The 22,363-nt window shown below is 53.1% G+C and overlaps 1 protein-coding gene across 2 annotated transcripts in view; it reads left to right on the plus strand.

Moving 5' to 3' along the window:
- PTPN5 (protein tyrosine phosphatase non-receptor type 5) overlaps positions 1–22,363 on the plus strand; it is a 46,138-nt gene that overhangs the window by 18,808 nt on the left and 4,967 nt on the right. Inside the window, exons 3-8 of one of the 2 annotated variants that reach the window (XM_081099191.1) lie at positions 13,309–13,502; positions 13,957–14,040; positions 14,288–14,365; positions 14,806–15,047; positions 16,238–16,427; positions 19,013–19,097. In XM_081099191.1, coding sequence (XP_080955317.1) covers positions 13,309–13,502; positions 13,957–14,040; positions 14,288–14,365; positions 14,806–15,047; positions 16,238–16,427; positions 19,013–19,097 — 873 coding nt within the window. The remainder of the gene's footprint in view (positions 1–13,308; positions 13,503–13,956; positions 14,041–14,287; positions 14,366–14,805; positions 15,048–16,237; positions 16,428–19,012; positions 19,098–22,363) is intronic. The other variant, XM_081099192.1, reaches the window with a different exon arrangement.

Raw genomic sequence — 22,363 nt, forward strand, 5'->3', positions numbered from 1 at the left:
AAAACACAGTCCTCGAGTAATCTCTCCCTCTCCCAGCTGTCTTCCCTGCTGGGCGAAACCAGAAGTGAGGCAGAGTGGGGGCCAGCCATGCCTGATGACTCACTTATTCCTACACGCACTGCACTGCCAGGCTGGGGCAACATCGCCAACACTCCCAGCCACAGCCACCTAGATCTGAGCCGAGCAGGTCATGCAGTCCTCCCTGCTTGAAATTTTCGGGAGAAAAGATCCTCAGGCATCGCCAACACCTCAGGCAACCCATAGCTGCCCCAGGGACAGGCATGCTTGCTCACAGGGCACTCCACGCATGTGCTCGCACACTCATATGGGTTCTCCCTTGTCACAGCCTCGTGCTCACATGCTCACGTGCACACACCCACACACAGTCACCCAGGCACACACCCGGTCTCTCTGTCTCACAGAGCCCTGTGGAAGCACACCCCCACCTTCAAGCTCACACCCCTGCCCGTCTTCCTCTTGCACACTCGGGCTGTCTTAGCTCCATGGCTCCATCATGCACCCCCTTCCACCCGACATGCTTTTAGAGATGGACAGACTTGCTTGCTCTCGCCTTCCCTCTTTAGGTCTCTTTCTCTCGCGCATCCGTGCCCCTTCTCATGCACCCATACAGACAAGCAGGCATGCTCCTTCCCTCCCGTTCTGTGCCCTGTTCCCAGGCCCTCAGTTGCCCACTGTTCCTAGGTACTGTAGCGGGCACTGGGTGTGTACCTGGCTGCCTCCTCCACTCCGTGTACACGCACACGTTCATTTTTCTTCTCCCCTCATGCACACAGTCTTTTTCACATGTTCACCCTTCTTCTTTTTCATTCCTCCTTGCTTGCTCACTTATTTGCTCACAGTCACCCAAACACATTTATACATTCCAACTCACACTCCCCCTCTTCCGCGCGTAGGTGTTCACATTCGCAAGAAACCAGGCAACCCTGCTGGTGCTGGGGCCTCCGCGCCTTCCCCAACCGGCACCGTTGTGGGCCTAGCTTGGGACCAGCAGCTTCTTCAGGGATACGGCACAGAGGAGGGAGGTAGATAGGCGACAGTAGGAACTAGTGATGGCATGATGTCACCAAGTATTGCTCTGTGTCTCCAGTGGGCACATGGGCAGGCCTGCTCCTAACATTTGCAGGGACCTAAGCCAAGCTGCAAATGGGGCCCCAAGTGGTACATCACCCGCTGCTCAGTTCTACACTGCAAGGGCCCCTGTGTGCATGCATGTGGGCATGTCAGTCTGTGTGTCTAAGCGTCATCTACACCCCGCCCCAATAGCTGTTCCTTGGTCACCCCTCAAACCTAAAGATCCCGAAGCAGGAGGCCATGTCCACCCTCAGAAGGATGGTCCTGCACCCAAGCTGGTTTCGGGCCCCTTGGGCAAGGAGCTCTGGAGTCCCAGTAGCCAGAGCATGGCCTGGAGAGGGGAGCATGGGCACATCCCCTGTGCCCCGTGGACTGCTCATCCATGGGGAGTGGCACAGCCAGAGAAGAGGGAGCTAGGGCCCGGTCTGAGGACACATGCTCTTGGGAGCAGGGTGTTTCCACAGCCCTCCTGTATGTATGTCACTGCCATGATGTATGTCACTGCCACCCTGAGATTTTAGGATGTCATGATTAGCTGGCTGTACACAAGGTTGTGAGTAGACACTGAGGTTTGAATAGGCCATTCATTGTCCATTTGATAGGAGCAGCTGGCCTTTTGGGCCAGTGGCTCCAATACCCACTCCCTACCTAAGTCCCAGGGCCTTGAAATCTACCCTCCACCAGCCTTAGGCTCTGTATCATCTTAGGTATTAAGTGGACCCTCCTCTGAGGGGAAGAAGGTGGTTTCAGCAAGATGCCACTGCCCATCATGGATAGCCTTTTATAAAGTAAGGAGGAGGCCTGTATTCAGGAAACCTCTGCTGTCCTAATCTGGCAGCAACTCCCGCTGGCCATCAGGGAGGGTAGGTCATAGCTTTCATGGCCGTACCACCACAGCACGGATCAGCTCTTAGGCCAGAAACCAACAAGGACCAATTGAAAAGGCAGCCTGACCCTTTTATTGATTTGACAACTTTTTATTGAGCAGCTACTCTGTGCCCTATGCTCTGCCAAGCACTGGTGATACAATGAAGAGCAAGGCAGACCGGGTCCCTGCTCTCAGAGAGGGTAGGACTCCATGGAAGGGTGCAACAGCAACATAACCCTATGTTGAGGGGTCATGGAAGCTTCCTGTGACTAGAAGGATGAGTAGGGTCCTGGTTCATGTTCTTGTTAACCATCTGTCAAAGCATTTCAAGGAACAAGTTAACCTCATAATGACCAGTCCCCATTCTCAAAAAGCCCCCAGTCTGGTGCCTAGCACTGGTTTAAACTGTGCTTCTGCCCTCCACCCAGCCCAGGGTCACCCTCTGCTAACCTGAGCTACCCACCCAGGTAATCTTGGCGCCTCACACCAGGGTTGACCCTCAGCCACACCCAGCCTCTCACACCTGCCTCTCCTCAGTGTGAATCCTGGTCCATTGTGGAAGCCCTCATGAACCGAGGAAAGAATAAAACTATTTGTATCAGTTATATTTTGCTACAATATTTTGTGTTCATATACTTTTCCTATTCTTTTTTTAATAATTTTTTTTGTTTTTTTGGTTGCAGTTAACATACAATATTCTATTAGTCCCAGATGTACAACATGGTAATTAGACATTTCTGTAACTTAAGAAGTTATATGTGCAAGTATTTTCCTTTGTAAATACTGTGTTCTGTTAGACTTCATTCTTTTCACTCAGCAGTGTTTCTGAGGTCCTTCATGGTGCCATATGTACTGATCCTTTGCTCCTAAGGGCTGCATAGCATTCCCCGGTGTGTTCCTAGACCAGTGATGGCGAACCTCTGACACACGAACTCATTTTTTTGGTTGATTTTTCTTAATGATTAAATGGCATTTAAATATATAAAATAAGTATCAAAAATATAAGTCTTGCCCTAACTGGTTTGGGTCAGTGGATAGAACATCAGCCCGTGGACTGAAGGGCCCCGAGTTCGATTCCCGTCAAGGGCATGTACCTCGGTTGCGGGCACATCCCCAGTAGGGGGTGTGCTGGAGGCAGCTGATTGATGTTTCTCTCTCATGGATGTTTCTAACTCTCTATCCCTCTCCCTTCCTCTCTGTAAAAAAAAAATATATAAGTCTTTGTTTTACTATGGTTGCAAATATCAAAGAATTTCTGTATGTGACATGGCACCAGAGTTAAGTTAGGGTTTTTCAAAATGCTGACACGCCCGAGTTCAAAAGGTTCGCCATCACTGTCCTAGACACTTGGCCTAGCCGCTTCCCCAAGCAGTGGGCCTGCAGATGCCTCCACTTCCACCCCCACCCCCACCACAGATAGCAAGGAAGGGAACCTCAGCTTACATGCCCTCTTAGGGACTGTGTGAGAATTCTTTTAAGCAGAACCACCAGTTTCCTAACTTTCCTACTAGGTTGATTCCAGGAGAGGATCTGAAAAAAGCTGAAACAGAGAAAACCAGGTGGGCGGAGTCTGGAGAGATAAGCAGAGACCACAGCATGCTGGGCCTTCCTTCTTGGCCATGGCAGGATTTTGGTCTTTATCTAAGAACAAGGGGAAGCCATTGATTAAACTAACGCTCAAGATATTTTTTTACGGCAGCCCTGGGTCTTTAGTACTGGAAGGTCCCTTAAGGTCCCATTGTTGTCCCCAGTTCCGAAGGCCTGTGAGGTCTAGGAAGCCATTGAGCTGCCAGTTTGCCAACAGTGTGAGGCTGTGGGTGGCAGAGGGCCATCTGAGGGTGGCAGCCTCTGGAGGATTGGGGTTTGTTGGCACTACTCTCCTGGGAGTCTCGGGTTGCTCTTGCTCACCTCCTATCACCTAGACCAGCCGTGGGCAAACTACGGCCCGCGGGCCGGTTTGAAATGAATAAAACTAAAAAAAAAAAAAAGACCGTACCCTTTTATGTAATGATGTTTACTTTGAATTTATATTAGTTCACACAAACACTCCATCCATGCTTTTGTTCCGGCCCTCCGGTCCAGTTTAAGAACCCATTGTGGCCCTCCAGTCAAAAAGTTTGCCCACCCCTGACCTAGACACTCCTAGACCTCCGAGGGCACTTACCGGGCCCAGCCTTCTGCTGCCATCGGGCCTCCGTCCTTCAGATCCCCACAGTGAAAATTCCCATGTTGCCTTCATGGGTGAGAACTGAACCAGAGGGTTAAAGACCTATGTCCCAATCCTGGTTCTTACTCTGTGGACCTCAATTTTCTCATCTGTGAAATGGAAGGATGGAAGATGCCCTCCCATGCATTTGTGCTCAAGTCTGGAGCACTTGAGACTTCTGGTACCCCATCGCCCCAGGACTTTTCTATGGGTTATTTTAGTTCTCAGTGTTGGGGGGGCAGGATGCTGCACCCTCAGAGTTTCATTGACCCTTTCACCCTTGTACTTCTGGGCCTCCACTCCAGAGAGGCACAAAGAATTGGGCCTTTGTGTGCAACAACAAAGCTGTTTGGTTCTTTTTCAGATAGAACCATTTTATTATATCCCATCCAAAGAGTACTTGAGTTGTATTTTGTTTTGTTTTGAAAGCTCGTTAGCATTCTGGTTTTAAATAACTGGCAGAAACAAAGCTGCCCCACTTCTGCCACCCCCAGTCCGTACCCACTCCATCCACGGCTCCGTTGCCAGCCAGCAGCCTCAAAGCCCCTACCCACGTGGGGACAGGGATCCATTGTCCTCCTGCAGGGCCCACCTGGCAGATGAAAGGGAAGTCCTTACTGCTGCCTCTGCCTCATCTCTCTTTTTCCTTCACCTCTTCCCCCCTCCTTTCTCAATGATTGAGCTTTCACGTGGGCCAGGCACCAGGTTAAGGTCTTTGCAAGTTTTACTTTATGGTATCCTCAGAATCCAAGAGGCAAATTGTATATCTCTTGTCCGGAGCAGCGGTCACCAACTGGTGGTCCGCGGAGAGATTATGTCACTTACCCAAGGTCACATAGTAAATGGCAAAGGCAGGCCTCAAACCTACATCTGTGTGACTCCAAAGCTTTCACTGTGAGCCACTAGCAAAAGTTACCTCCCTGCCCTGGCCAGTGACTCAGCTGGTTGGATTGTTGTCCCGTACCCCAACCCCAAAAGGTTGCAGGTTTGATCCCAGGTCAGGGCATGTACTGGAGGCAACTGATCGATGCTTCTCTCTCACATTTATATCTCTCCTCCCCCTCCTCCTCCTTCTCCTCCTCCTTCTCTCTCTAAAAAAATCAGTAAACATATCCTAGGGTGAGGATTAAACAAACAAAAAATCTGCCCAGCTGGTGTGTCTCAGTGATTGAGCATTAACCCGTGAACCGGGAGGTCATGGTTCAATTCAAGGTCAGGGCACATTCCTGGGTTGTGGACTCAATCCCCAGTAGGGGGTGTGCAGGAGGCAGTGATCAATGATTCTCTCTCATCATTGATGTTTCTATCTCTCCCTCTCCATCTCACTAAAATCAATAAAAATATATTTTAAAAGTAAATAAATAAAATAAAAATCTACCTCCCTAGAAGCAAAGCTAGAGTAAGTGTGGGGACAGGAAGAGCTGCAATACAGCCTGGAGGCTCAGGTACTAGAGATATTTCCTATGACTTGAAAGTCTACCTACCGAGAGCATCCACACACAAGGCCCATTCTTGCCTCCTGACCTGCCCCGTCCCTATTACAGCCTCTCATGTATCTGCAAAGAGCGTTCAGCCCTCCTGACCTTCCAGACTATGCATCCAACACACTTGGTTCCCAGGCCTCCCCATCATCTTGGTCCCAATCTAGCTTTTCTCTGCCCCCGCCTGCCAGGGTGTGATAGATAGACTGTCCCCTCTGTCCTGGAATGGGCTGGAGCTCCTTCTCAGGCTGACTTCCTCCAACAAGGAGGAGGAAGAAGCAGCGGAGGCCCAGCCTGGAGCAGACAGCATGGAGTCTGACTAAGAGGACAGATCCTAGCCCTGGCCCAGTAGCTCAGTTGGTTAGAGCATCAGCCCACGACACCAAGGTTTCGGGTTCAATACCCAGTCAGGGCACATACAAGAATCAACCAATGAATGTATAAATAAGTGGAACAAGAAATAGAGGCTTCTCTCTCTCTCCCTCCCTCCCTGTCTCCCTCTCCCTCTCTATCTCTCTCTCACTTTCTCTGAAATCAATAAAGAAAAAATAAAAAGATGATGTGGAGTAGAGAGCAGAAAACCTGAGTTAGTCATCTAGTGTGTTGGTTCTCAGCATGGGCTCTGGAGACAGACTGTCTGAGTTCTGGTCTTAGTTTACCCATTTAGTAGCTGACAATGGCCAAGTGACTCGACTGCCCTGTGCCTCAGTTTCATCATCTGTAAAATGGGATTAAGGGTGGCACTGACCCTCTAAGATTGTTGCGAAGACTAAATGTGTTAGTATATGTAAAGCACTTAGAGCAGCGCCCAGCACATGGGAAGCACTCATTCTGTGTTCGCTAATAGTGGTCACGGTAGCGGCCAACGTCCTGGCTCTGCCATTGGTTGGCTGTTGACCTTGAGCAGCCAATTCCCACCTCTGGGCTCAGTTTTCCCATCTAAGAAATGAGCAGACTAGCCCAGATGCGCCTCAGGGCCTGTCAGGCTCTGACGTCATTGTTTCTAGAAGCCCAGGCAGGACTGAGCGTGATGTTCTGTTGGTCCAGGCCCCCTGAGACCATGTGGTCATGGCTGGGAGGTCACCCTGCCATGTTCGGGAAGGGAAGAAAAGCTGAATGGGACAAAACCGGCCACCCTGCTCATGTAAACAGGGACAGGCTGAGCCAGCCTTCCGTTCCGGTGTTCCGGTGGGCTAGCAGCTGGCAGCGCCAAGGATGAGTCACTGACAGCAGCAGCCACGGGCGTTCCATCTCAGGCGGTGCCAGCCCCGGGCACTCGGTAGCTGCAGAGTTTGATGGTGGGACTCAGGTGCTGGGTGACGGGAGGGGATCATAGCACTCCCACATGACCCAGGTCAATCTGAAGGCCGTTTGCCTGCAGACTTTACCCAGGCTCCCTAGAGCTTTGGCCTGGGACCTGGAGCTCCTGTCTTCCAGGATCTCTTCCCTCCATACTGTGTGGCCTTTGAAGAGCCAAGAGCTGGGGATCAGGCGCACAAGCTGTACCTGGTTTCGGGGTTCCCCCAGATACAAGGACTCCATCCCTCTCTCCCTCCCAGCCTCTCACCAGCTCCCAGGCTTTGCTGCAATGACCCTTTCCTAAGAAGCAGTGTGGCAAAATGGAAAGATCACTTGGTGTCAGGAAGCCCTGGGTTCGACTTCAGGTCTGCACGGACTTGAGCAGCCACTTTACCTGGCTGAGCCTCGATTCCCACGCCTGGAAAATCCCCTGCACCCCGTGCAGGCGCGTGAGGAGCTAGTGCGCGCGCGATCTTAAATCACTGTCAGCAAGCTGCCTCTGAGTCAGAGTTTCGTGCGTGGCAAAGCAGCTACCTCGCTGTGAACTATTGAAAAGCCAGCCCTTGACAGAAGCAGCCGCCTCTCACCAACAAAACAGGGCTGATGATGCGAATATCTACCTCACAGGGCTGCCGAGAGAAGCAAATGCAGCTGCGTGTGCAGATAGATGCGCTTTGGGAACTGCATAGAGCCTGCCCAGCGATGGCGTTGTCGTTCCCAAAACTGGATAGTGAGCAGGGCAAGGAGATCACTGACGTGTCTCTGGGCATGGGCCCAGGACCACAGTGATCTGTGCAGGCAGGGACTGTCTGAGCCTCTCCGAGTTCTTGGCAAAGTATCTCATTGGTGCTCAGTAAATGTGTATTGGGCTCACACATGACTGAGCAGAGACTGAAATCAGCCCGGTGCGCCCCCTCCCCACTTCCATGATTTTCCGTCACAGACCTCTGCTCCCCCTGGCTGAGATCAGGGGTGCTTAACCCGAGGTCCGTGAATCCCCTCCAGAACTGTACACAGAATATAGTGTGTTTGACAGTGAATCTTCCTGAGTAAAAAAGTGTCAGAGTGCTGCCCAGAAAAGCTTTTAGGGAAACCCTGCTCTGAAAGATGGGCATCTGCCAGGTGCTCAGTGAGCACCCGCCCGTCGGATTCATTTGGCTCCCAGGACTGCCAGGTACCCTGTGGATTAAAAAGAAAGAAACAGCCTCCACCTTTGTCTCTGAGAGGTGCATGCAGGGCCCCACCAGCCTGCAGTTTTCTTTCCTGCAAGTTAGTTAACCTGCCATCTTTCATATGCAAAAGCACTGATCATACATCATCAGGGGCCTGTCTTCTGAGTGGCTGTTCTACAGCTGGCTGGGTCTCAGACAGCCATGCACAATCTCCCATGTCCTACCAAAGGCATTTGTTTGTGTGTGTTTTTCTTTTTTTGAGATTTTTAAAAAATTTAAATATAGTTGGTGTACAACCTTTATTGGTTCTATTAGTTTCAGGTGCATATAATATAGTGATTCAACATTTTTATACCTTACAATGTGATCACTCAACTTAATCTAGTAATTATCTGTCACCGTACATACTTATCACATTACTAGAGGCCCAGTGCACGAATTCGTGCACCAGTGGGGTCTCTTGGCCTGGCCTGTGGGATCAGGCCGAAACTGGTTCTCCAACATCCCCCAAGGGGTCCTGGGTTGCGAGAAGGTGCAGGCCAGGCCAAGGGACCCCACTGGTGCACGGTCAGGCCAGGGAGAGATGCAGGGGGTTGGCTAGCTGGGGAGGGACTGCGGGAGGGCTCCAGGGTGTGTCTGGCCTGTCTCACTCAGTCCCCATCGGCCGGACCTCAGCAGCAAGCTAACCTACCGGTCGGACCGTCTACCCTCTGGTGGTCAGTGCACATCATAGTGAGCTGTTGAGCAGCCTTAGCATATCATTAGCATAGTATTCTTTAATTTGTTGAACAGCCAACGGAACGACCAGACACTTAGCATATTAGGCTTTTATTATATAGGATTATTGATTATATTCCCCTTCCTCTTTTCACCTGTCTCCCCAACCCCCTCACTTCTGGTAACCATCTGTTTGGTCTGTGTTTCTATCCATTTGTTTATTTTTTTTTTAAATATATTTTTATTGATTTCAGAGAGGAAGGGAAAAGGATAGAGAGATAGAAACATCAATGGTGAGAGAGAATCATTGATCGGCTGCCTCCTGCACTCCCCCTACTGTGGGGATCGAGCCCGAAACCTGGGAATGTGCCCTTGACCAGAATCGAACCTGGGACCCTTCAGTCTGTAGGCCGACGCTCTATCCACTGAGGCAAACCAGCTAGTGCTGTGTTTCTATCCATTTAGATGTGACCAGTGGGAGTCAGGGCCCTGAAACAGGGCATATTAACTAGGCCTCATGGTATCTAATCTCAGAACTGTGATCTCTCTTTTTTATTATTTTTTTTATTTTATTGATTTTTCACAGAGAGGAAGGGAGAGGGATAGAGAGTTAGAAACATTGATGAGAGAGAAACATCGATAAGCTGCCTCTTGCACACCTCCTACTGGGGATGTGACCGCAACCAAGGTACGTGCCCTTGGCCGGAATTGAACCTGGGACCTTTCAGTCCGCAGGCCGATGCTCTATCCACTGAGCCAAACCGGTCAGGGCTGTGATCGCTTTTTTAAAATATTTTTTCTCACTAAAAATAAATATATGTGTATATATACACATACATGTGTATATACTCATACACACATTTATTTATTGAAGAAAATCTGAAATATATAAACAATGAAAAAATCACCTATAATTTCACCCTCTTCCAAAGAACTGTCGTTAGCACCTGGCTTCTGTTCTTCCCACTAACCATGTGCGTTATGGAGCACTTACTGTGTGCCAGGCATCGACTGTGCTGCAGGCTCTGCAGGCACCATCTCATGTCAGCCCTTGTCTTACATCTGGTATACTCCACCTTTCTATATACACATTTACACTTTCTTCATTTTAAGGCCAAGGGGATCATACTGTTTTGTAACCTTGCCTTCCTCACTGCAATAGCATTGAAATTTCTTTCTATGTTATTAAATATTCATCTACAGGATCATTTATAACATCGGCATAATGTTTTATTGCAGGCGAGTTCCATGCTTCTCAGACTGGGGTGCATGTACCCCTGAGGGCAAAGCCACAGGATAAATGTAGCACATTCTACTGAAGCATAAATTGGATTCGAAGCTTTGGGAGGGGGAAAAAACCACATTATTGCCCTAACTGGTTTGGCTTAGTGGATAGAGCGTTGGTCTACAGACTGAAAGGTCCCAGGTTCGATTCCGGCCATGGGCATGTACGTTGGTTGCGGGCACATCCCTGGTGGGAGGTGTGCAGGAGGCAGCTGATCGATGTTTCTCTCTCATCAATGTTTCTAACTCTCTATCCCTCTCCCTTCCTCTCTGTGAAAAATCAATAAAATATATTTAAAAACACACATTATTTTAATATTAAAACAAGTGTGTATATACCATAGTGTAAAAGAGCAACCATGAATTTTAAAACAGAGCAGCCACATTCAAAATTGTTTGAGCTTGTGTTTTCCCAAGACCCAGCCCCCTGTCCTCCGGGTGGCAGGAACATCTGAGAAGCACGGAGTTCTAGTTCAAGCCCCTCGTTTTACCCGATAAGGCACCCGAGGCTCAGGGAGAAGGAGGGAGCTTGTGTGCCCCTCCCAGCCTTCCATATTTGGCAGCATCCCTCCACTGCTTTTTCAGAGGGTGTGGGTGGATACCTTGCCACTTGAGTAATAAAACCTCTGCGTATCTATAGTGGAAACTCTTGGCTTCCTGCATGATCCATCTCTTAGCAGTTTTGTTTTTCTTTTCGCCTTGCCGGCCAGGATCTGAGCTGTGCACTCCTGTGGTTCGTAACTGTAGTCTCTGTGGGCAAAGGTGGAGGCCCTCCCCCAGCCCCCATGGACTCCAGCAGCACTCAGATTTGTCACTTAATGCACTGTATGAATCCACTGCTCTGTTTTACCCAGGAGACTGGGAGGCCTGTGTAATCATTATCATCATCTGACATGTATCAAGCACCTTCTAGATGCTTCCAGATAAAACACCATGCTGCATGTTTTATCTAAAGTCTTCATAACACCTTTTCAAAGCAGGTATGATTGTCCCCACTTATCAGTAAGAAAACTGAGCCAAAGATGATTACTTGCACATCATCATTCACTGATAAGTATTTACGGCAGGATTATATGCCAGGACTTGTGTTAAACGCTGTGGGCAATCATGATGAACAAAACTGATACCACTCCTGCCTTTATGGAACTTACAGTGGGGGAGATGGTATTCAACAAATACGTGTTCTTAAATATGTTTTTTTAATTGATTTCAGAGAGAGGAAAGGAGAAGAGAGGGATAGAAACATCAGTGATGAGAGAGAATCAGCCAGCAGCTGCCTCCCGCACAACCCCCACTGGCGATCAAGCATGCAACCTGGTCATGTGCCCTGACCGGGAATGGAGCCAGGACCTTCCGGGTCATGGGTCGATGCTCAACCACTGAGCACAATGGCCGGCTCAACAAATAATTGTACAAACTGTAGTGAGTGTAATGTGGCCCAGAGCCTGTCCAGCTGCCTCAGTTTAAACCCACCTCAGCCACTTATCAGCTAGCCTCATCTTGGTCTTCTGTAAAGAGGATAATAGTAGTATCCACTTCATAGGAGTACTATCAAGCAAGTAAATCAGCAAAGGTAAAGCCCTCAGAGCAGGGCCTTGCACATTCCAGGGGTATTGCTGCTGCTGGGACGAAGGAGAGGCTTAGGGTACCCGGTGCACATGATAGGGCAGGGCCTACGTCTGGTGACACTGATTGAGTTCTACAAGAGGAATGGGAGTTAACTTGGCAAAGTGGGGGGATGACAGGGGGGAGGGGGGTGCAGGGTGTTGGAGGTATGTTCCAGGCAGAGGGAATCGCCTGTGCCAAGTACCGAGGGTGGACTCACCTGAGGAAATGCACGGGGTGTGGCTGGAACACAGCAGGTAGGGAGCCTTACAGGTCAGCATCTGCAAAGGAGGCGCCTGTGGTGGAAATGCAGCTGTTTCCGGGTCCTGCGCTCTGCACGGCACCGTTGGTCCAGGCCACGGGAGAGGCTCAGTCAACGTCCCATGAGCGAGCGAGCGAGCACAAGGCCAGACAGCTACGTTGGCCTCACGTGGTCTTGCTGTGGGTGTTCCATTGTCCCCCAACCAGAAGAGGAGTCCACTGTCCCATATACACAGCGGTGTGTGGACAGTTCCATCCCCACAGTCGAGCATTACACAGCCCTGTTGCTGGTCCCTCCCTTCTTGGCAGTAGACTGGAACGTGTGGGTTTGGATGGGGATCTTCCACATCCGGGACTCAGCAAGGTGGCTGCTGCTGCTGCTGGAATCCCTGCACTGCAGTCAGGGCCCCAGATCTAAGCCAGTGGTGGTCAGACTCTCTCAGGAGTGGAAGCCTGTGTTGAAATGATCTTCAAGGAAACCCAGGAGGTGGCACGGGGACAAGCAGAGCTCCGCAGGCAGGCAGAGGGACTCGGCGCTTGGTAATACCTGGTGCACCTGAGTGAATACTAGGGCTCCACAAAGCACAGTTAGAAATCCAAGGGCTGAGCCCAGCTCGCACTGTCCGGGTGTGGAAACTGAGGCCCAGAGAGGGGGTGACCCTCCCAAGGTCACACAACGAGGGACAGACCCAGAACTGAATTCCAGACATTGGATAATCAATTTTATTACACCCAGATTTTCCTACCCACCACCCTGCCCACCCACACACCTCCTCAGTTCGGGGGCGGGGGGTGGGGGGGGTGGCGTGGGGGGGGGGGGTCCTCGAGGTTGGGGAAGGGCTGTAGCTAGGATCTTGTCACGTGTCCAGCCTCCAGCCCCAAGCCCCAGTCGGAGCCCAGGGCACGGGGAGTCAAAAATCCGGAAGGCAGGCGTGGGCGGGTTATTCACGTGCACAACCTGGCTGTGCTGTGTCTTTTCTCTCTCTCTCTCTCTTTAATTGAGTTTGAGGTGGTTGTTTTTTGTTTCCTTAAGAAATGGAAAAGAATGAAGCTGCATAAACACAAGGATGTTAACTCCCTGAAAAACCTCCTGCCATTTTAACTCTGTTACTGGAGAAATAAAAGAGAAATAATTTGTCCACCCACACTTAGCTGTTTCTGACGAAGGTAGGTGAATATTGCTTTGCTAATCGAGGGTGACTGCTGGAAGTGGAGCCACGCTGACTGATCCCGGATTGAGAGGAAGGCACGGCAGCCCCAGGAGGAGCGGCCACCGTGGGCCCACGGGCCCCGAGTCAGCGGCCGGCTGTCCTCCTTCCACAGGTCTCCCCCAGCCGGTAGTGATGGAGGCCCTGGACCAGGCCGAAGAGCTCACGGACTCGCGGAGAGAAATGCCACCGCCACCCCCTCCTTCATCGCCCTCTGAGCCAGCTCAGAAGCCGCCACCTCCGGGCACCTGGAGCCACTCCCTCACGGTCAAGAGCAGCCTGTGCCTGTTGGCTGCCTCCCAGTTCCTGGTAAGGACATCACAGGCCCCAGGAGGGATTGGAGAGAGTGCGGGTTGAGGGACAGCCCTCCACCTCCTCCCCAAGCTGGCCACCTGGGGATGCCGAGAGGTGAGGGCCCTTCTTAGTGCCCCTCGGGGACTCCCAGCCCTCGGCTGGAGTTCTGAGCTACCGCCTCCATAGCCAAGCCCCTCACACCCTGCCCTCCCTCACCCCAGGAGCAGGAACAGCCTCCCCCCAAGCCTCTGGCCCTATAGGGGTCTCTGAGGACTTCCTGTCTCGGGGGTCCCGGGAAGGGCTATCCGTTGACTCCTGTAGTCAGCTCTTCCCCAGAGAGAGTCCCGGGCCTTCTTTGGCACGCAGGACCTGGGCCCTTCCCTCAGCTGTGCAGGCTGGACCTTGGGGCCAGGCTGGAGTGGGAAGGGGCGCACAGAGCCCAGGCTCCTAACTCGGTGCACTTGTCCAGCTTGCCTGCGGCATGCTCTGGCTCAGCGGCTATGGCCCCAGCTGGTTGCAGAATGCCACACTCCTGGAACAGCTGGGACCCAGGGTGAGTAAGCTCCAGGACCTCCAGGGCAGGGGCAGCGGTGGGGGGCCTCCCTTCGCACCAAGCCCTGCACGGGCCGTCTCTGAGTTCCGAAGGCAGCCCCACCCCCTGGAGCTCTTCTCCCTGCTCCCCACCCAGATCTGATCTGAAGTTTTCAGAGCCTTGGTTCTGTCCCTGTTGAAACAGATGAGAACTCTGCCCCCTCCCCATCCCCCCAACCACCTTGACCTGTCTGTCTGGTGTTCCCCAGGCCTGGCTGGGCATTGGGACCTGGCAAGTCCCCAGTCTGCTGCTGGTCTCTCTGTCTGTGCTCCTCGTTACCAGCCTGGTAAGGTGCCTCCTAACCCTGAGGCCTGATCCCCACCAGCCCCCGTTAGACATTCTGGGTCTGTCTGAGGGATGGGCTGTTTGTCTCTCTCCATCAGTGTGGCCCGCATGGGGTGAGAGCACCTTCAGAATTGTTCTACAGTGTTCTAGGCAGGGGAGCAGGGCCGAGGCAGGGAGAAGACAAGTAGGAGCCCCCACAGCCCACCAAGAAGCCCTCAATCCACAAGAAGCTGAGAGGTCGAGGGAGGGAGGGGTCAGGGAGGACAAGGTGAGGGTGGAGCCTGCCATCCCTGTGAGGGGCAGTGCTGTGCAGATAGCTCCCAGGAGAGCAGGGCTGCTCTAGACATATTGAGGGGCAAGGGGCTTACTTCCATGCGCAGCCCACCAGCGAGGGGGCAGCAGCATGGTCCCAAGTCCGTGATGCTGTATCCCTCCAACCAGGTGTGGCACCTCCTGAGGGCTCCCCCAGAGCCACCCACACCACTGCCCCCCGAGGACAGGCGCCAGTCGGTAAGCCGCCAGCCCTCCTTCACCTACTCGGAGTGGATGGAAGAGAAGGTCGAAGATGACTTCCTGGACCTGGACCCCGTCCCCGAGACTCCCGTGTTTGACTGCACCATGGACATCAAGCCTGAGGCCGACCCCGCCTCGCTGACCGTCAAGTCCATGGGTCTGCAGGAGAGGTGGGAGGCGTGGAGGAGGGGTGGGCTCTCTGGGCCCTGGACCTCTCAGCTCCCGGTCAGATGCCTGACTCTTAACTCCCAGTGCCCAAGACCGGGCTGACCTCGTAGCTTAGCCAGTGTAAACACATGCTCTTTAGGTCTGATCAGAATGCCCCAAGGTGAGTGCTGAGAAATACTGTAACTGCACACAAGCACATAGGCATGCACAGGGTATACATGAGCACACGCACAAGGGTATACACGAGCACACGCACCCATACATTCCTGTGTGCAAGTAAGTTGGGTATGTTTCTTTACTGCAGGTCTTGTCAGGTCCTTTAACGTGCTCCTGTTCACTGTAAATCAGCAAGGGGGTGTATGTGACATTCCTCAAAATCGCTTGACCACAGAACGGTTTATAGAGTGTGTCCCTGTGTTCCCCAGATCACACTTTGGGAGGTGTCGACACCTTCTCTTCAGATCCCACCAGGTTGAGTTGCACACACGATGTCATGGACAGAGCGCGGAATGAGGAGTCAGTACACCCAGCTTTTTGTTTCAGCTCTGCTGCCCCCTTACTGCACGAGCTTGGACAATGCGTGTCCCCTCTCTGGGACTCGGTTTCCCTTTCCATGTAATGAGGGCCCTCCCTGTGCTGGGCCCTTGGACAGTGAACAGAGGAGTCTGTCCAGGGCAGACCCCCTTGCCGCTGCCATGCTGCCCTCGGAACTCCCTCTTTCCCTGACAGCGAGGGTCCCGGCCCCTCCTCGATGAGATGACCTTGACTCATTGGCCACCTCATCCCAGACTGCCGGGCCCAGGACTGTGCTACCAAGGGCCGCGCCCTGCTTCTCTGATCTAGGCAGGTGCCCTCTCTCTGGGGGTTTCCTGGGGGGCACAGGGCTGGGTGCTGCCTCCAGGACTGACAGAGGAGAGCCCAGGGGCGGCCTGTGTCAAGGGGCCTCAGCTGGAACCTTTGGATCTGGGGCCTCCAACTCCTCACTCAGGCAGCTACTCTACTGCAGGAGGCGGCGAGGCAGGCCCACGCCTGGGGCTGAGACTTGTGCTCCTTGTCGCACCCCCACTCCTCTTCTTGGAGCCCACCCAGTTCCCAACCCCGCTCTCTCTGTCCCTCATCTTCCCACTCCAAGCCCCAGGCTGATGCCCCTCCCTGCCCCTGAGACTCACTCCCCCTTTCCCGGTCCTTCCAGGAGGGGCTCCAACGTCTCCCTGACCCTGGACATGTGCACACCCGGCTGCAACGAGGAGGGCTTCGGCTACCTCATGTCCCCCCGCGAGGAGTCATCCCGAGAGTACCTGCTCAGTGCCTCCCGCGTCCTGCGGGCCGAGGAGCTCCACGAGAAGGCCCTGGACCCCTTCCTGCTGCAGGCGGAATTCTTTGTGAGTCCTCTGAGCCCGCTACCCCGTGGTGGGCAGACCCCTCTACTCAAGTCAGTCGCCTAACTAGCGGGGCACCCGAGTGGGGTGCCCAGCACTCAGCATCTGATAGATGAACACCATTGTGTTTGTGTTATCCGTTCTCCTCATGTCTTGGGCAAGCTGCTTCCCCTCTGGGCCTCGGTTTCTCATCTAGAAAATGGGGATGTTGCAAGGATTAAAGGGATCACTAAGGTGTGCCAAGCAGCCAGCCGGGTGATTGGTATTCAGTGGCATTCCTGAGTCTTCAGGTCCCAGCCCTGTGGATTTTCTTTAAATCCTCACCTCAGGATATTTTTCCATTGATTTTTAGGGAGAGTGGAAGAGAGAAGGAAAGACAGAGAGAAATATCCATGTGAGAGAAACATATTGATTGGTTGCCTCCTGCTTGCGCCCTGACCAGGGCATGAGCCAGGGAGGAGCCTGCAACCAATGTAGGTGCCCTTGACCAGAATCCAATCCAGAACCCTTTGGTCTGGAAGCCGATGCTCTATCCACTGAGCCAAACCAGCTAGGGCTAGCCCTGCGCTTTGAAAGCTATAGAAAGCCCTCCCTCTGGCTGCTACTTTCCCACCCTCCTCCTGCCCGACATCACCAAGCATTGTCCGTGCCCCTTTTGACATCTTTCCAGCTGTAGCTTAGGGAGGTCTAATCACCTCCTCTCTAAACTTGTGCTACAGCCTGAAGCTGCCTCCTGTTGGACTTCAAGGGGCCCAGTAAATGCCACCCCTGTTTTACCTGCCTGGATGCTCAACCAGTTAAGAGCTAAGTCCTAGGAGATCACAGTATCGTCTTTAGTTTTGTTGGTGAAGACGAGGTTTAAAAGGAGGCTTAAGTATGTAGCAATAGTGAGCTTCCTAATGCCCCCAGATTTAAATTTTCTACCCACGCCATGTGGTACTGGCATATCATGGGCCCCATGGGGCATCCCTATAATTCTTTCCTGGCAGGAGGGCCCAAGAGGAGGAGGAAGGAGGAGGCTGGCACCCAAAAGCCCATTCCTCAATCAAATGCACCCGTCAGGCTACTTGCCCACCTCTGTGGGCAGGATGGGCGAGAGGCCATGAGTGTTTGAGGAGAGTCTCTCCTGGGAGAAGCCAGGGGGATGGGGAACCGATGTGCCTCCCTCACAACTCCCCTCCCCCACCCCCAGCCCCTGCTCCCTGTATGGACACAATGGCTCTGTGAGAAGACCTCCATCACCTTGTGACCCACTGCTCCAAATTCTGCAGAGCTTGGCATGGCCTGCATTATCCGAATTGGGCTAGCCTGAGACCCCTTTCTTAGCCTTATGTCCCCCAGCCCCTGCAGGGACTGTCCACCTCAAACTAGGCCAGCACCCCCCACCCCCATGTTTTTCTCCTCCAGGGCCTTTTTGCACATCATCTCCCACCCCTGTTGCCTCTAGAAAGCCTTCCTGGACGATCCCACCCCAAGTTCCCACCACCATCACCTCCCCTTGAAGAGGACTTGCATCCTCTCAGCACTTCTTGTTCGGTAGATCGTTGTTGATCTTGCCCAGAGAAAGGAACACAGCCTGCACACCCACCCCACGGCGCTTTCGCACATGTTTTTATTCTTTTGAGTCTCACAACAACCCTAGAAAGTGTTATGATCCTCATTTTACAAAGACCGTACTTAGTGGGCCCAGACACAGTGAACGCTATAGGACCGTGTGTGGACGGATAGAAGGGGAGTGAAGAAGTGAGAAGCCCTGGGGAGTCATCCCAGAGGACATGGGGGGAGGTGAGGCTAGAGGGGAGCCTGAAGGGTGGGAATGGTGTGGAGAACGGAAGAGGGGTGCTCCTTGCAAGTGGAATGCCACGAACTCAGACCTGGAGGCAAGATGGAGAATGGCATATTAGCAACAGGAAGGAACGGGCATAACTGAAGGACGGGAATCTTGAAAGCAGCTGGTGGTAAAGGAAGGCCAGACCCCAGAAGACCTCATATTCCAGGCAGAGAAGTCCAGACTTGGAGCTCTTGACACAGAATGATTGGGAGGTGCAAATATGGCCCTGGGAGCTCAGGAGGCTCCTCTCCTGCTAGAGAATCAGAGGAGGCTTCTTGGAGGAAGTGGCATTTATGATGGACAGGAAGGACATGAGAAGATGAGAATCGGGTGGGGCACAGAGCGAGCAGCAGAACCCCAGGTCCTGAGGTGGGGATGTCCAGGGTGGGAACACAGATCAACAAAGCCACTCAGTTTGGCTGCAGCGCAGGGAGTGTGGGAGATGCTGGGGACTGGCCAGATTGCTTTTCAAACTCTTGTTCTTGTTTATTGACCATTTATTTAGCGTCTCCTCTGTGCCAGACTGGCCCTCAGTAGACAGTAGTAATGATAACATTTTTTATGTGCTTGTGGCGTGCCAGACAGTGTTCTAATTGCGTTTTGTATATTCACGAACTCATTTAATAGTAAATGTTGAATGAACGCATGCACTCAAGCCAGCCCCTGGACTAGAAGTTGGGGCACAGCAGCCCCTGGGTTCAAACATCTGTGAGAATCAGCCCACGGCTGCCATATCCCCATGTCCTTCCTCCTGCAGGAAATCCCCATGAACTTTGTGGATCCGAAAGAGTATGACATCCCTGGGCTGGTACGGAAGAACCGGTACAAAACCATCCTTCCCAGTGAGTACTCAGTGCCCTGGGGGTAGGGGGGTCGGGGGGGGGGGAGGGTTCACCCTCCCCTGGGTGTCTCCTCACCCTGAGGGAGACCTGAACCCCAGAGCTGGGCCTCCAGGCGATGCCCAGTGAAGAGAAACACCCCCTACTGAGGGCAGAGGTTAATTCATTCCTTCACACGCACTCTCCGGACCCTTCCCGTGGCCGGGTGTTGTGCTGGGCTCCGAGGAAACCCAGAAAGAGTGACGATAGCAGCAGCTCCGACACAGTGCGTGGTGTCAGCAGGGTGTTCTCGCATCCTTGGTCTCTTCGGAGTGGGCAGGCTTTAAGGAGAGGCAATTAAGGCTCGAGAGGTTAAGTGGCTCATCCACAGTCACACAGAACTGAGTTTCAAACCAGGTCTCTGTGACCCTGAATCGGGCCCTTGTGTCGACCCCGAGTGTGTTTTGTCCAGATTGTGCATCCTCTACCAGGGAGTGAGCCGCCTGTCGGGGAGTAAGTGCCCGCCAGGGAGGATGTTCAAACAGTCCCCGAGCAGTCCCTGGAGGGTCTGATAGGGGTTTTCCCTCCCTGGGGGTGGGTAGACCAGGTGGCCCAAGGTTTCTCTTTCAGCCCTGGGGTGTCATTTTCAGGTCTCTTTAATGGAGCCCCTGTCTGCAAGTCACCCTGCCGAGTTCTGGCCCCAGGCCCCCGGGCCAGCTCGGAGGGGTGACTTGTTGAAAGTGAATCCCCACAAACCTACTCCACTCCGTTTATGGAGTGACAAGGCTTTAAAAAGGCAGCTTTGCCATCAGCGTCTCCAACAACATGGAAGATGTCATGACTTATTTTTAACTTTTAAAATAGCGACTTGTGGTTGCTATGGTTACACAGCCTCTAGGTGGTTCCGGTTAAACAAAGCACCATGTAAGGCCAGGAGGCACTGCTCAGGGCTGCTCACCTCTTCCCCTGTCTTGCTCTCCCGCACCCACCTAGCCCCACCTGGAGGGAGGGGCTCGTGGACCCCAGAACCTAGGCCTTTGCTGGCCATGCAGAGTGGCCACTGGGGGAGGGCGGGGCTCGGACCATCTCGCCACCTGGCCCTGGATTCCTGAGAGGCTTTGAGCCACGCTGAGCCTCCAGGCCTCCAAGCCCAAGAAAGAATGTTCTCTGGGGCCAGCAAGAACTGACCCCGTGCCCTCTGAGGCTGGGCTGAGGCTGAGGGGGTGGGGGCAGTGACAGAGGGCAGGGCAGTGGCAGAGGTCCCCTCTCAGGTCCAGGACGCCCCGAGGTTTGTTCTCACACTCATTTTGCTCGTATTGCCGGAGCCCCTGCCCCCAGGGCTGAGAAATCAGACGTGAGTGAGACACACTGTGCGCTGGAGGCTCGCAAGCTGATGGGAGAGACAGGGCTGTGGACAGTGACAGTACAGAGTGGCCAGGAACCCAGCAGCAGCACTGAGAACAAGATGCAGGGGAGCAATTTCTGTCCGTTTCGCCACTGTCTCCCAAGCACCAAGGGCGCCTGGCGCATGGTAGCCTCTGCACCTATCTGAGTGAATGAATGGGTGGGTGGGTGGGTGGGTGAGTGAATGGATGAGTGGATGTCTCAAATCTAGTGTCCCTTCTCCATCCTCACTGCCAAGTAACTTTTTAGGGGTGAGGGGTAGTTGCCCAGTTTCAGAGGGTGCCATGTACATCGACAGCATTGACAAGTAATGCTCCCTGGAGTTGTGCAGGGCAGGGCAGCCCTCTGACCCCAGACATGCCTCACTTGGAGCATTGCAGTAATCTTCTAACTGGTGTGACTCCCACATCCTACCCTCCTGTCCATCTTCTATCATTGTCGCCAAAATGACGCAAAACCAAAATCCAGTCGTCTTTCTCCTCCTTCAACACTGTCACGTCACCCTGAATCCTCAGGGTTAGGTCCAGGCTGATCATCACGGCTTATAAGACCCTCAGTCAACAGATTCCCACACACACACTCATCTCTCAGCAGCCCCTCCCTGCCCCGGGCACTTGAATCAGACTGAATGGTGTGCCCTCCTCCTCCTCCTGGTCCCTCACACCTCGTCCAGGTGCCCCTGTTCCGGGAAACTAGGGCCACACACTGCTTGTCTGCCTGCCCAGCACTTAGGAGCAGGAACTGTATCTTGTTTATCTTGGAGTTTCTACTCTCAAGCACAGTGCCAGGCACCGTAGGGTTGAAAGGACCATTCCCCTTCCACAGTGGTTCTTCAATACCAAGGACCCTGGTGTCTGGGCACCTAACCTGGGCAGCGCTGATAAGGGGAAGGGAGATGGCGCATGCAGCACACCCTGCTCCTCTCTCTCTCCTGCTGGCCAGCCAGAGCCCCCCTGGGCTTACCCTTGCTCTTCTCCACCCCGACATCCTTCTACGCCTCTGTCCACAGAGCTGCCCCTCCCCCACCTGCTCCTACCCCCAAATCACCTGCCAAAGCCTTGGGCACTGGGGCTGAGGCGTAACAGGCTGGAGAGCAGAGGCTCATGCCCTCTCTCCTGCCGCTTGGCATCCTTCTTTTTACCTTTTACTGATGGTAGTGCGTGTAAGGATGGCGATAATAACAGCAGCAACTTCTACTGTACAGTGTTGTCTGTGTGCTGGGCTCAGTCACTGGTCTGAGGACCCCTTTAACCTTTACAAGATTAGTAAGGCCTCGCTGAAAGGGATGTCCCCAGTTTACAGAGAAGGCACGGGGAGATGAAGTAAGTGGCCCACGTTGGCACAGCTAGTAAGTCAGAGCCAGGATTTGAACCCAGGTCGTCGGGCTCAGTGGTGCAGACTCTTAACCGCTCCCCATGCTATGCACACCTGAATTACCTTCGTCCCGGCCCCCTATACGGGAGAGAAACGGAGGCCCAGAGAAAAGACCGTGAGCTGGTGACAGAGCTAGACCACAGCCAGGACCCGGGGCCCCAGCCAGCTCCCTGCCCCCCACACACCGTCTCCACCTCAGTCCCGGCCTCTGCAGGCTGACAGAGCTGTCAGTGCAGGGGGGCTCTAGCGGGAATAAAACAGATTCTACCCCAGTAAGAAGAGCAGGATGTTATGAGAGTCTTTTTCCATGGGATTTGACATGTGAATGGATTGAAGAATAAAAACGCTTTGTGCACACGTGTCTGCTGCGGCAACCCTAGTCTCAGCTCAGGCGTGGAAGGTTTTACTCCTCTTATCCCAATAGTCTTCCTCAGCTTTCATCCCCCAAATCTTAACAGCCCTTTATAGCTATAAAGCACTTTACTTAGCACTTTCACAGCTGTTTTCTCATC

The sequence above is a fragment of the Myotis nattereri genome, assembly GCF_964212035.1.
Source record: "Myotis nattereri genome assembly, chromosome: 9".
In the NCBI taxonomy this organism is placed as follows: Eukaryota; Metazoa; Chordata; class Mammalia; order Chiroptera; family Vespertilionidae; genus Myotis; species Myotis nattereri.